This window comes from Monodelphis domestica, chromosome 5, assembly GCF_027887165.1.
Source record: "Monodelphis domestica isolate mMonDom1 chromosome 5, mMonDom1.pri, whole genome shotgun sequence".
NCBI lineage: Eukaryota > Metazoa > Chordata > Mammalia > Didelphimorphia > Didelphidae > Monodelphis > Monodelphis domestica.
In genome coordinates, this window is record NC_077231.1 from 159393612 (window position 1) to 159409451 (window position 15840).

General features: G+C 32.5%; 1 protein-coding gene across 12 annotated transcripts in view; it reads left to right on the plus strand.

Annotated features, from left to right (window-relative positions):
• Positions 1–15840, plus strand: part of CACNA2D1 (calcium voltage-gated channel auxiliary subunit alpha2delta 1) — a 648555-nt gene that overhangs the window by 556779 nt on the left and 75936 nt on the right. For all 12 annotated transcript variants that reach the window (XR_008912227.1, XM_056799476.1, XM_056799477.1 and 9 more), the window contains exons 13-15: positions 5946–6024; positions 7688–7737; positions 11661–11750. Coding sequence is in view for 11 of the 12 variants with exons in the window: in XM_056799476.1 (XP_056655454.1) it covers positions 5946–6024; positions 7688–7737; positions 11661–11750 (219 nt within the window). In the remaining variant the exon portion in view is untranslated. The remainder of the gene's footprint in view (positions 1–5945; positions 6025–7687; positions 7738–11660; positions 11751–15840) is intronic.

Sequence of the window (15840 nt, forward strand, 5' to 3'; positions counted from 1 at the left end):
CAATTTCTACCTGCCTAGCATAGAACACATGACAAATGTACCTTTAAACTTTTTAAATAAGCGTGCAGGCATTTAACTAGACCTCTTTGGGGATCTGCTGAAAGATTTTGTGAAAGACGAGTTCATCTCTGTTTGTAATAATTAAATGAGTGGCGGTGGTAAGGGGCAGCAGAAATGGGGTATTCGCAATGTCTCCATTTTGAATATCAACAGAAAATGCTCTTAAATAGAACCCTTGTTGAATAATTAAATTTCTGAAAAGGAATACGTAGTTTATCATTGCAGTGGAAGAAAGGGAAGGAAAACATACTGTGTCTATGAACAGTAAGTTAATTTGGGCACGTTATCTAACCATGGGGGTATACTTATGAATGTTGTACTATGTGATTTCGAGTTGTTTCTGGTTGTAAAATCAATGACAGACAATTCACACATATTTAGGACCACAGATCAAAGCTAAGTAACGATCAGGTCATCTAGCAAAAACATCTTTTTAATTTATTTTTTGTAAGTTACCATTTATTCTTTACATATCACAGAGTATAATATGTAACAATGATATATATCACATGATTTATAATAAATATACAACAACAAACACACTTATCTAGGAGAAAGAAATCCTCACATTATCTATGTCCAAAAACCATGTCTCATTCTTTTTTCCCACTCCTCCCCAAGAAGGTACTTAATCTGATATAGGTTGTGCATATATTATCATATAATACATATTGCCCTGTTCATCATGTTGTAAAAAAAAAAAGAATAGAGGAAATAAAGTGAAGAAATGGTATATTTCAATCTGCATTTGTCATGGGTCCCAATTTAAAAGATAAGAAAAAAAGCTCATGAAGATTATGGTACTTATCCACACCAGTATTGGGGTCAAAGATAGGATTTGAAATCAGTTCCTCTGAAACCAGCCTGTAATTCTCTTTCCATTCTACCCACACTGTCTGAATCAAGTGACCTTGTACAGATCTCAATTATAATGCTTCCACTCATTTTATTAATAAAGCAAAATGTGTTATAATTTTTTCAAAACAAATGCATCTGTAGATTGTTTTATTTATTTGTAGGCATTCACTGATTTTGAGCCTAGACAATTAATATTTTAAGTGGGGAAAAACAGGTTTAGAAAAACATCTACATGATGACAAGTGAAAATTAGGAGAGGAGGTAAAGAACACTATTTAATAGAGCAATTATAATTCCTCAAGCAAAATCAATTTTGATAGGAAGTCAGCGGGCCCGTTGTAAATAGTGAATAAAACAACAGATAAAAACATTGGACTAAGTTCTTTTCCCTTTGGGACATTTGGAAAAAAAAAAGTTAAAACAACCAGAATTAAATATGACAGGGTGTACACTTCTATAGCTAGCCAAGTTCCTGCCCTGTCTTATCTGTAATATCCTTTGCTAGCTTCATGTAAACAAATACATGAGAAAAAGGCAATGCATTTGAAGTAAAACATATGCATATAAACGAATCTGGCTATTTTGACTTTTTGCAGGGAAGAGGGAATGGCCTTGACTGCAGACTATTTGACTGATAGCATCATTCAAACATTGGCTCTAGACAGTTTCTTCAGTGTTGAAAATGCATGCTTTTCCTAGACCCAGATATAATGATTTCACAAAGTTTCCCTTTGTCTTTGCTTTTCAGCCTTTGGTTGTAAAAAATGTTTTGATTTCCCTTTCTATCTTTGGTGAGAATAAATCTACTTACAAGTATAACATAGTTATGAGGTTCCATTGGTACTAATCTGCTTTTTTCTTATAAACTCAATGAAGTTATAGATTTCTTATAAGGAGCCTCTTTCCTTTACTGAAATTAGTTGTTTGGAAGTGATATGTATAACCACCATTTTATTTTAGTTTGAACCTATATGGAGAAGATTCCTATAAAAACCATAGAAGGAAGTATATTAATAAAAGCTGTGTCTTAAAAGCAAGAGAAAATACAGAGCATACCTAATCAGAGCAACAAAAAATATATTTCTTAATAAATACAAGCAAAACTTCACTTGTGAAAGAGGCTCAAGTCATTCCTAAAGCTTATGACATTTCTTCTTGGCCTCACACTCATGGGAATTCTGTTAAAGATATTAAATTTAAATTGAATTTTGAGTTAAGGGTAACAAAATTGTTTAAGAATAAATTTTCTTTTTTGCTTTAATCAAAATTATGTAAGTCATTCTATCTTGGAAAAATGCCCTCACCAGAGAAAGAAGATTCATCTTTGAATGACAGAAAGGAAAACTCAATACTGTTTGTTTCAGGGATGAGAGAGAAAGAATCTGCTAACCAGAGTCTAGTCACTAGTCAGTGAGAGTGAAAAGAACAACAACAAAAAAAAAGGCACAAGGAATTGTTTTTCTGTTAGGTTGAAAAATTAACAAAATTACCCTGTTGGTAATTTAAACTCTTCTTAAATATTTCCTGCCAAGCGGCTTCTTACACTGTTGGCCAGGGAAAACCTGGAAATTCAATCCTAGTAGGCAGGGATGTTCTGGTAAATGTTTAACAATTGGTTTGGAGGTGGAGGTGGGAGGAATATGGGAAAGGACACACAACATACTTTTCAGTTTAATCTGCATTATTAACATTTTCACTATGGGTTCCTTAAGTCTAGGAATCAACAAGACAGTCAAGACTTAATTTCTAGTGTCTTCTGATTAGTGATATATAAATGCTTACACTGACAAGTTAATAATTAGCTCTTGTAAGCCAGCCTGAGCTGGCTCCAGCATACCCCTGAGATGGATTTTTTTTTCCCTTGTCTATCTGATGTGAGTGGAGTCAATTCAATTCACTTCAGTATCAATCACTGGTGGACACTGGAATTACCAAGTTAAAAATGAATGCATTAGTCCCCATGACCAGTCAGCTTACATTCTCCTAGAGAGGAATATGTGTTCCAAAGATAACCAACATCAAGGTGGGAGGTAAAGTACATGCAAAGGGGGGAAATGCAAAAATCAGCAAAAGTTGTTTTTAAAAGTTTACATGAGGTGAAATTTAAAGTAAGACAAAGATTTAAAGAGAGAGAGCATTCGTAGATGGCCTCTATATAAGCATAGAAATGGAATATGGAATTTCATATACAGGACAGAAAGAAGGCCTTCTAACATGATAGGTCTTGGGTTTAGGAACATCAGTTTGATAAATATGTTGAAGCTGGATATGAAAATGAGCTAGGAGAGAAGCTGGCTAATTAAAGACCCATTAGGAGACCATTGTAAAAATGGTTCAGGCAAAAGGTAATAAAGATCTGAAACTTAGTTGTCTAAGTCGAGAGAATGGAGGAATTATACGAGATTTTATTTAAGTAAAATCAGCAAGGATTGGTGAGTACTTAGATATGGGCAGTTAATAAGAATGAAGACTGGACTAAGAAGATGGGGGTACCTTTGACAGAAATAGGACAATTAGAAGAAGGGGAGAATTTGGTGCAATTTAAAGAGTATTGGAAAGTACATTTCACAGTTTAATTATAGGGCCACAATCTGAAAGAGAGGGAAGTAGACTGAGCAGGAGTGATGGTTGGGCAAAATAAGCAGGAGGGTAATGACTAGATCAGCGGTTCTCCACCTCTCAATTTGTAGCAATGAGAATACATAATGCATATCAGGTATTCACATTCCGAATCATAACTGTAGCAAAATTACAGTTTTGAAGTAGCCACCAAAATATTTTTTTTTGTTTTGGGGTCACTGCAACATGAAGTACTGTATTGCGGGGTCACGGCATTAGAAAGGTTGAGAACCATTGGACTAGAGGTTTCTGTAATGATAGAGAATAGATTTCATTAAGATGAGGCATGGTGAGAGATGGAAGGATAGAAGAAGAAGAATTCAGAACCCAGAAGAATTCAGACTGATGGATTTTGAAGTTGGAAAACTTGAGAGTTAGCGACTTTGATTATTCTTTGATGGGACTGAGGCAAAGTGAAAGTGCAGATCTTTAGAGTTGGGGAGGGAAAACTAGGGGAAAAATTTTTTTAGGAGATATCACCATGCAAATTGAGGGGCTGGGGTAGGAGGGTAGAAAGAAAAATAGTAACCAAGACACTGAACTCAGTCACTGGTTCTGAATGAAACTGTTCACAAGTAATCATAGCCACAGTTTCTAAAGTGAACTATTTATTGATTTGTAGTGTCATCTAAAAAGGGGGATGCTGGACCCCACTTCTGTTGGTTCTTGGGAGCCAAAAGCATTAAATTTTTGGCACAAGCATTCACACCTTGGAAATTGGAAAATACTACAAATCAGGGCTTGATTTATTGCTGAATTTCTAGACTTAAAATTTATGAATAAAATGTTAATAATGCTGACTGTAATTCAAAGTATGGTCTGCATAATTTTTTTTGGAGAGTCAGTTGTTAAATACCTACAAGTATACCCCCTACTTCTATATAACTGCTATCCACTAAATAAACAAGAATCAGATGTAAAAACTTCAAGATTTTTGTGTCCTGGGAACCTGGATTAAAGAGAAAATGCTTATAACTAGAAAAAATATCAAATATCTTATATCAAAGTAGATACTTGGCATATGTTTCAAACTAAATTCTTGCAATATATCATTTACCCTTTATGTTGTAAGTCAGAATTAGGAGTTATGGAAAGTCTTTTTCACTGATGTATTCTATTAACATGAAGAATGATTTAGAGATAGTACTCTAATTAATTTTTCTGAATTAGCTAAAATTCAGTGACATTCTTCATCACTGTTTCATAGTAAGGATCAAATGAGATAATATTTGTAAAAGGGTAAGCACAGAGCCTGGAATTATATCAAAAATTACTTCTTTTCCCTTCCCTTCCTTTTCCTTTCCTTTCCCAATAGAAATTTCATAATTTCACAAATCATTTGTTTAGTATTGAATGTATTTATGTGTATGTATATGTTAAAGTGAATAATTTCTATTTTAAATATTTATAGAGTATCATATTTTAAGTGCATTATTACATATTTGTACATTGAGTGTGGTATATGACACAATATTAATATGTATGATATATAACAACATATACAACACAGATTATATATATGTGATATCTATATATAACACATGCATGTTAACATTATGATTTATCATTATTGTATTTTAATATAAGGGCCAGGTGCTTCAAATGATGCCAACATTTTATCTTAATTTTATTTTGAAACAAAAATATTCATCATATATACTTAATTCTTTGCCTAAATTCTAAAAAAAGTTGTCCCTTGAGTATTCTGAAAAGTTGGTCCTTCTAGAATAGTACTTTAGTACATATTAATATATAGTACTTTAGAAATCAGTTTGTTTACAATCTCTTAAAAGATAAATTAATTTTAATGTTGTTATAAGATTATAATAATTTTAAGATTATTTATTGGAATACTGAGTATCTGGCAGCATTGTTATTAATAATATGTGAAATAAAGTGTTACATATATTTCATGTATTTTTAGATTCTAATTAATTGTAAAATTCTCCATAAGACTGCTGAGGAACTGACTTCTTTATTTGCCTTACAATTTGATTTGCTAATAAACTTGTATATTTTTTAAAAATCACTGCATTTTAACATTCTGATGGGTCACACTAACACATTCATAATGAATGATATTTTGACTGTATTTTCTTATTTCATAGAGTTATCAAAGAGGTGGTAAACTGGGTGAGATGTAGAAATTCCCTGTTTCATAGACCAGGAGCTTTATACAACTTTAAAATTGAGATTTAGGCCTAAGAACTTTTTTTTTTACTTCATACTTAGTGTTTTTGGAATCTAATTGGTTCATATCAAGAGAAGAAAAATATGTAAATGGATTTTCCTAGTATTGCCTTCCACACCTCCCCTTTTCACCTTTCAATTTTTTTGCCATGTTTAAATTTCTTTTTCAATTGTCTTAATAATCTAACAGTTGTGTGTTTTGTGTTCATTTCATTCAGGTACGTGTATTCACATTTTCAGTTGGTCAACATAATTATGACAGAGGACCAATACAGTGGATGGCCTGTGAAAACAAAGGTAATTAAACCATTTTTTGATTATACATAATATAAACCTATTTAATAGAATTGTTTATCTAGACAAGACTCTCAGAGGACATCTAGTCCAACATTTTTATTTTTCAGAGAAGGAAATTGAGACACAGAAAGATTTTGACTTGTCCAATTTTATACAGGTATTTAGCCTCATAGGACGGATTTGAATCCATTCTCTATTTGTGGTGCTCTGCCCATGCCTATGGAACTCTTCCAACATGAATGTTTTAAATAATAGAAGAAAATGCTAAATTTCAGTTCTATCAGTGAAAATTTTAAAAATGCGATCTTTTTCCAACTAAATTCAGTGACTCCCCACCCCCACTCAAAACCTTTGCAGAGACCTACTCAGTCTTTATTCCTTTAGATTAAAAACTTTTTTTCTCTTGAACTAATGTCCTTTCCATTGTACCACCCTGCCTCATAATGTATTTAATAAGAGGCTACCTTCTATAGCAGTAAAATGGAAGGCTTGCAGAGTATTATACACACTAATTTTACAAAGAATCCATAAGTTATGTCTATCTTGAACAGTAATTGAGCTAAACTTAAGACTCAAAGTATATCTTTTGAGAAATCAACACTAAGATCAGTCTACAGTGGCAGTTGAAGTAAATATTAGGATAATTCAATCCCAGGTCCTTCTCTTCTACTTGAAATATCAGTGTGATTTTCATTTTTCTCACTACATTTTCCTGGTGTAGACCTGGTTCAAATTAAGATAATAACTACCATGCACTGAGGGAACTCTTAAGAAATATGAATTAAATTGAATTGAAATAAGAGAAAATCCTAAACTGGTAAAAAAAATTTCCAGCAGTAGTATAAGGAGAATGAGTCAAAAACTGGTGAGTCCTTAGGCTAATAGAAATTTGATAGTGCCATTTTATATATTCCTTCAACACCATTAAAGCTATAATTTACCTTGAAAATTATTGCTTTATCTAGTCAAATGAAAGTTTAATGAAAGAAGTATGTAAATACACAATACTACCCTATGGTTCAAATATCAGTAGGGATCAGAACTGTGGTTTAAAAGTCTAGTAAATTCCACAGTGAGAAACCCCTTCTACTAACAGAAATTGATACTTTCATCACAATGTGTAATCTAAGAAAATCATTAGATTATGACTTGGCCATTGTCCTGTTGCTGAGCTAAATTGCAGCAGAAGCAGTATTTGATCCCGTCTTCCCCAAAAATATGATGTGAATAAATTAGTTTTAATTTTTTTATTTAATATTTATTGATCATCAGAAACATGCTATATTTACTATTAAGATGAACTTTAAATAGATAATTACACTAGATACTAGTCAATTTCAAATAAATTCTAATCATTAATTTCATTCCTTCGATGAGGGTATTGACTAGATTACACTTTAGTTCCCTTACTGCTTTAAACATGTATTAAAATACATTTGCTATATCTTTAAAGATATTATATAAAGAAATACTAGTTGAAGTCTGATGTAATGTCTTTTTTGCATTTATCATTCCATTTTATTAATCATTCATTACTTTTCAAAAATTAGAGAATTAGTGTTCTGTTTTGTTCTCTACAAACAAATCAGATATTATTAGCTTGTAAGTATAAGAAATATATTTCCTTAATTTTTGTTAATAGTGCATTTTTTGTTCATTTCAGGTTATTATTATGAAATTCCTTCCATTGGAGCAATAAGAATCAATACTCAGGTAGGATTATAATTTCAAACTGATTTACAGAAGAGCAAGATTTTATTTTTATACAAAAATTAAAAAGCATGATGGAAGATAATAAATCATATAAAATGCATTAAATATCATGAACATTTTTATTTATGATTGTTTTTCTCTTTCAGCATTTTTATATTTAATATATATTCAGTTTAAACAAGATGAAAATTTATTTTTATCTTTATAATAGATTTGTACAATAGACAAGAAATCTAGTGAAATTTAGCTGAAATTTCAACTGTGTAATTTTAAGCCACTTTTCTTTGCAAAGATTTTTATGATGACTTTGAATGCTATGAAGATATGTATACATGAATTATAAACACATGCATGATATATAAACAAAAGTAAATATACATTTGTTATATGATGTGCATGCAATACATGTAGCTATAAACATCATGATATATGCATATAACATGTGTATTATAAAACACATATATCTATATAACATAGCTATGTAACATCTGTGTGTATGTTGTAGATTTAATATACACATGTATGTTATATACTATCCAAACATACATATTTATGTATAGGTGTAGATATATTAGATAGGTGTAGATAGATAGATGTAGATATCTATATAAGAGAAGAAGCATTAAAGCCAAATTACACATAGTCTCATAACAGAGCTGAGGTCATATAGCGATAGCTTTGAACCCCTAAAACACTTAGAGGTGACTGAGTCACCTCATTCATTTTAGACATCAGGAAACTCAGGAAAAGAATGGCTTAAAAATTTGATCATACTCTCGGAGGTACTAAGTTTATGAGATAAAATTGAATCAAGCCTTCCTGACTCCAAGACGCTATGCTATGCTTTGGTGTCAGTCATAGAGTTATAGACAGAAGAAACCTCAGTTGCCTTTTGAGAAACCTATATCTAAGAGGGAAGCCCACCATAACATACGTGACACATGACAATCATCTCACTGCTTCTGAAAACCTCCAGTGAGGCAAAATTCACTCTGTAACAAGAAAGACCATTTGAATTTCTTGAGATCACTAATTTTTATTTTTTCCTTATAATAATACTATTGTCTGCCCTTTACAACATACTCAAAAGTACCGTAAAGTCAGTATAGGACACCTCAAGTACTATGTTATTGGATTTATCTAACTACGTATCAGAACTTTCACATAATGGTTCTACTAGTTGTCTATGGTTAACCCAAGAATTTCAGAGATGTTTATGGCACGTTATGTAGCATCTGGTGTATGACTCCTTGGAAAGTCCTGCAAGTTTAAGTTTTCTGTGGAGCCACATTTGCTCACAATCCTAACTCAGAAGCCCCTGTTAATCTGTTCCCTTGTCTAGGCAGACAGGAGATATCATCAGTTCAACACAAAGGCTTTTAATCAAATCGCATAGGGAGAAGAGTACAAATAGAATATTTCTACTTAAAAAGCATTCCTCATAAAGATAGTTATTTCCTCAAGCCTTAGCTCTATGGACCTTCTCTCTCCAAATGGAAAATCTCAGTCTCTTTTGGAATAGAAACCCACCACCTAAAAGAATAATTGAATGAAACCCACAATCATTTCATCTGTTTTTTCAAACTTTCTGTATTTGGAGCCAAATTTTCCAGTCCTTTGTTTTAAGACAATATTTAAACTATTATTTTAGACTATGTAACTCAGAGAGCTAAAAATTTCCAAGATCCTTTGATATCTCAGACAAATGAAGGGATAGGGAAGAGCAAGAAGATAACCTCTTAGGTCGGAGTCAAGTTAAGGGATTACCTCTACATCAATACTTTGTTCCAAATTCCCATAGTTTGTCACTGACATATGACCAGCAACAAACCTACAGGCTTCAACGCTCCTACAATCATAAGTTCCAGTCAATTAGAGCAGAATTAGCTGTATATCACTAGGTTTGAGTGAGGATTATGTATATCTGTGGTGTGACAAAAGTTAGATAAAATTATTTAATCCCATGCAAATTTACCACTACTACAAAGTCATATTAGAAACTAGTGTAAAGTGGAAATTTCAGTAAAATATGGCTTAAGAAAATTTGTGCAAATTAGGATGTGCTATTCCATTCCTACTTGCCATGTGTATAATTTCATTCCTTCCTGAAACAGAACATTTACACATGTATACATATGTGGTATATTATATGTATCTGTATTTTGTATGTGTGTAATATAGAAATGCATACCTTTATATATTCTTATCCTTGTGTGCATGTTTGTATATATTTATATGACTGGCATGTGCATTTTTGGCACAAATTTAGTACCCACAAGACCCAATGAACTGCTAGATATATTTTTGTTTATTGAGGCATCATTTATTATTATTATTTATTGAGGAAGTTGGGTGGCAGAGTAGATAGAATATTGAACTTAGCATGAGGAAAAATTGAGTTAAAATCCCATTTTATAAACTTATACACTTACTGCGTAACTTTGGCCTAGTCATTTAATCTCATAGCCTTCATTTCCTTCTCTAAATAGCACCTACCCACATTGCAGGATTGTTGTTACCCTCAATCGAGATAACAAATGTAGAGGTATTGGTAAACCTTAAATATTGCATAATTTCTACCTTTTATTGTTACTACTATGTAATTAAATAGCTTCAACAGTAGGTGGTATTCATCAAAGCACACTATATACTAAGAATAGAAATAACAAAAAATATACAAAGTGGATTTTTCTGTGCCTAAACAAGTTAAGAAAGGGGAAAAAAAGTCAAGTTTTGATGTGTTCTTTGAAATCAAATCAAATTTTGGGATTCATTTGTACTATATGTAAAATCAGGTGGTTGGAATAGTTTTACAGATTTTTAATGTAGGGTCTATGAACTTCATTCCTTATATAACTTGATAACTTCATTTCAATATTTCAATATTATTTTTTTCCTTTGTATTTTTTTTCTCTTTAAAACATTATTCCAGGAATAATTGCCAAAGAGATTGCTAACATAAAAAAAGATGAGGAATCTATGGACTAGAAGAAGTTTAAAAGTCCATTTCAGCTCCAAATTTGTTTAATGTTAACTTCTGAGAGAGGACAGATTTAGCTCACCATCTATATACTAAAAATACATTGCAAATCAATTTTGTGGTGAAACAGTCAAAATGAATTTCGGCAACAGGGTGGGACCCAGAGATTTTCAGTAGGAAGATCTCTAAAGGGAGATTATGCTTAAGTGAAAGGTTTTTTTTTTTTCTTCAACTGAAATAAGAAAAAGCAGACAAAACAAAACTTTACATTTCTATAGCAAAATCCTAGATCAATTATTTACTTACATCATAAGAAGATGAAAGACTATGAGGTAATTTCAGTAATTATATATCATTTTGTGAGAAATTTGACTACTTGTTATTTTTGCTTAAAAAATCCTAGTCTCCATTATTATAGAATGAAAGAAGTCTACATATTTTAAAATGAAACAGCAGCTGCATTTGAGTCTACTGTGGAAAACTGGCTCAGTATTCATTTATTTGTTGATATGTTTAAATGCAATTTTGAATTTCAGCCAAACTCCGATATGAAAGCAGACTTGGAATTGTTTTATTTATTTGTTTTTAAGATCAGAACTCCACCCTGTAAAACATACTTTTCTGTAGTTCTTTTTATACACCAATCTACAAGAAAAATACAGAATTATCTTCTTATTTCTAATAAGAATATCCCAATTATTCTAGGATCAGAAAAAGGGTGGAATGTTGCATAAATAGAAAGAACTACATATAGCTGACTCAAGGGATGAGAGAAATATCACTTTACATAGTTCATGGTAGGGATGAAGTGATAGTTGCAAAATTCATTTTCCCTTTAATTTAATCTAATTTGACTTTATATGGATTTTTCCTTGTTACTTTCATATTCTAATACATTATTTTTTATCACATGTCAACTGATTTACTTATATCATTTGAATAGGAATATTTGGATGTCCTGGGAAGACCAATGGTTTTGGAAGGAGATAAAGCCAAACAAGTCCAGTGGACCAATGTGTACTTGGATGCACTGGTAAGATTTTCAGGTTTTGTTTTGTTTTTACAAAGATTTGTGGTCATAATTCTGATTTGCTAATGATTTCTACCTGCTACGCTGTTGGCATTCCCTTGTCTTTGTCATCCCCCCATAAATTTGACTTTTAGAACCCATTATTACAACCTAGATTTCTAATTCTCATTGGATAGTTTTATATTTTTCTTTATTTAAATATATATGTATGCCTGTGTATATATATATATATATATATACACACACAAGTTCTTAAGTTGATTAGAAATATGGGGAAAGAATATGATTATCTTACATGGATAATTATGAATTTTTATCTTCACATTTAGTAGGTCATTATGAAACAGCAGTGACAAATGTTAAAATGAAATAATCTTATTTTAATGTTTATATTCATTTTAACAATGTTTAAGCCCCTATTTATGGAAAGCATTGAACTTTATGGACAAAGTATGTAAATAAGACATAATCCCTCAACTTTTGGTTTCTAATGAAACAAATTAAATATACAGTGATTACACATATACAATATGGACAACATACAATGATTACAAATATTTAATAACTGTAGGGCATAATGAAATGTTTTTAATAGTAAAAGAGAGGTATAAAGTGCTATGTAATTCCTGAGTGAAGAGCTCATTATTACTTAGTACATAAGTACTTAAAACATTCTTATTTATTTAAGCCCAATTCTATATACGAGGTAAAATTCTATATTGTGATTATATAATTTATTTTTTATTGTCCAAGAGTCATTGGCATTTTGTTCACTTTCCAAATTGTAGTTTCCTTGGCAGGTGAGCTGATATATATAAACCAAGGGGTAACTCTTTAGCTTTCCTTACACGTCTCACACTAGACTACTCTCCCTTTTTATCCTTGCTCTATTGCTCCTGCCTCACAGAAATGTCCCATTTGCAAAATGATCGCCAATCTTATCCTAATAACAAGGGTCAGCAATGAATGAGTCCTTTTAATTGTTAGAATTTCATGATGCTGATCTTTATTTTGTCCAATTCTGTATATTCTAACAAGCTCCTGGGATCCTTGACTACTACCATTTTCTTCATCTAAGTTCTACTGTAAGGAATTTACCATCCCCAGAAGCAATATGCTTCACTTTCAGAAATCTAATTATCAGGATATTTTTCCTCATGATGAATCAATATTGGCCTCTTTATTACTTTAATAATTTTGAATTTCCTAGGTTTGGTTTGGTTCGGTTTGGGTTTTTTTTTTTCCCCCAAGGCCAAGTGGAACCATTCTGCCTCTTCAAAATGGCAGTCTTTCAACTATCTAAATATCTCAATGTATCTCTTTCAGCCTCTTTAAGTATTCTTTTCTCCAGACACAAACATACTTTATTCTTTCAGCTGAGTCTGCCACTTCTGGCCTCATCATCTGGATCAACTCTTCTTGATAAGCTCCTTCTTGCCAAAGTCCATATTAAAATAGTGTGATAGAAATGGTATCTGTTTAAATAAGCTGGGAAGTGTTTTCTTAAATAGCAAATGACGGTCATCTTTGGTAGTTTTCAGTTGGGCTGAAGGACTAAGGCTTGAACAGGACTCTCCCCTCCTTGTTATCTGGAATTGTACAAAGTCGGATCCTGGCTGTTTAGCTATATTCTCCACGCAGTGTGACGTATTTGTCTGATCCACCTTTGCTGCCATGGTAAATACAGTGGTAGAAAATAGAGAAGCACACATTTTTTAGTAGTTATACAAACTATTTTAAAATTTTGTCATAAATAAAATGAAAAGGAACATATAGAAAGAGTTCCCCTCAGACGCATGCAGACCTGGTTTCAAATCCACATACTGCCTATTTGACTGTGGGCAAGTCATTAAATTCTCCAGAGTTCTTTTTTATTCATTATCATTCGTGTCTAATTCTTCATGACCCTATTTAAGGTTTTCTTGGCAAAGATAGTAGAATGGTTTGCCTCTTCCTTCTTCAGCTCATTTTAAAGATGAGGAAACTGAGGCAAGTTCTTAAGTATATAGGTTGAGCACTACTGGAAGGAGCTTCCTTATCAAGGAGTTCACTATAGCAGTAAAATCATAGCTCCAGTTCCTATCACATCATTTTAATTAAAGTTTTATGGTTTGTAAGTATCTAATTATGTTAGAATGTATAGCCTCAATCACTGAGTAGCCTGAACTAGTCCTGATCGCTGTATGACCAATCACTGTACTTAATTTTTTTTAAAAAACCTTACTTTCTATCATAGAATCAATACTAAGTATTGGTTCAAAGGCAGAAGAGCTTTAAGGACTAGATAATTGGGGTTAAGTGACTTGCCCAGGGTCACATCGCTAGGAAGTTTCAGAGACCAGATTTAAATTTGGCCTCACATCTCCTAGTTTTGCTCTTTATCTACTGAGTCACCTAGCTATACCCATTCAATATATTACTTATGTATTAAAAATAACAGTAATAATGATAATAACTAAAATGTTCATTGCTCTTTAAGATTTGCAATGAACTTTACATATCTAATTTCATTTGACGCCCCCAGCACTATTCTCTGAGTCACATGCTAATATTGACATTATTTTATATATGAGGAAACTGAGGCTGAAAGATTAAGTGATTTGTCCAGATCCACTTTTGGAAAGGAGCATATGAGGAGGAATATATTGCAAAAAATGATGAAATTGCTCTACTTAAACTATGATATTCATTTCCCTGGGGCAAATGTTAATTTTTCTTTACAAAGCATCAAAGTTGTGATACTTCATCCTTTTTAGCAATTCTCCCCTAATGCGTAGAGCCCAGAATAAAATTAGCACAAATATCCAGGAAATAAAATGCTGATTCAATAACCTTTCCCCCACTTCATTGGCCTTTTTTGCTGAATATGATACAGAACATGAAGAGCAAGATACTCTGCTCTTCTGGCTATTTATCAGTTGGTTCTTGTAAAATAAACAGATACAGGAAGTTGGGGGGAAAAATAAGCACTATTAGCAGTAGTCAACCCTTCTGACAGAGATAAAGTAAGGCTTGCTTACCTCAATCCATGCTAAAAATACTGCTGAATGTTCGTCTCAAATTCATATATTTATACAAGTTCACATGGTCAAGCAAAGTTGTGCTGTTGTCATAGAGCCTGAACGTCTGTAAGACCATCATGGGACATTTTGTGACTGAGAAAAGCAATTATTGTGGCCTGCTGTATTTCCTATGGCCAAAAGTTCACTGACCAGAATGTCTGGCTTTCTGTTGTAGTTCTGATAGCATGAGTGATGGTAAGAGGAAAGTTCATGTGGTCTCCAAGAGTGTCCTTTCAACCTACAGAGTGCAGGGAAGTTGCTTTTAATGAAGCCAAAAAATGCTGAAATGTTTTTCAGTCCATTGGGGTGACTGAATTATTTTATTCAGCACAAACCCTGAAGAATAATTATTAAACTGTCTTACAAAATCCCTGGGCACAATTATAGAGATGTCACCAATTCCTGCACTTCATTTCTCAGTAGGCTGTTCATTGTAAAGAGAAGTGCTAATTGCTATGAGGGATACATATATGAAGAAGAGACAGTTCTTGACCTCGAGAAGTTTGGAGACAAGCCATGACTAGGAAAAGGGCACTCACTAGCTTAAGTGTACAAGGTGTTCAATACAATTTTGCTAGCTGAATAATTAGAAAAAATAATTATAATAACAAGGGTAAATTGGAGAAATAGGCTAAGCAATATATAAACAAAGTATTACAGAAATTCAGAGAAGGGAGATATCATTCCCAGCCATTTTTGAGGGGAGGTAGTACAGAAATAGGGTGAAAGAAATCAAGAAAAGTTTCACAAAGAATGGGGCACATAACCCAGACATTAAAGGGTGCATTGGATGGTTTTTGCTTCTACAAATTGATATGATTTGGAAGGAGGTGATGAGGAGAGACATTCTAAGCAAAGGGAATAAAATAAGGTAAGATGGAGATATAAAGAAGGTTCCAGGAAACTCAAAGGCAATTCAATCTGCTGGACCTGCCAACCCAAGTAAGGTAAAAATGGAACATAAGGTCAGAAAGCTAGATTGGGAAAGATCAGAAAGAATTTTAGGATAATGTGCCCCTGTAGCACATTTA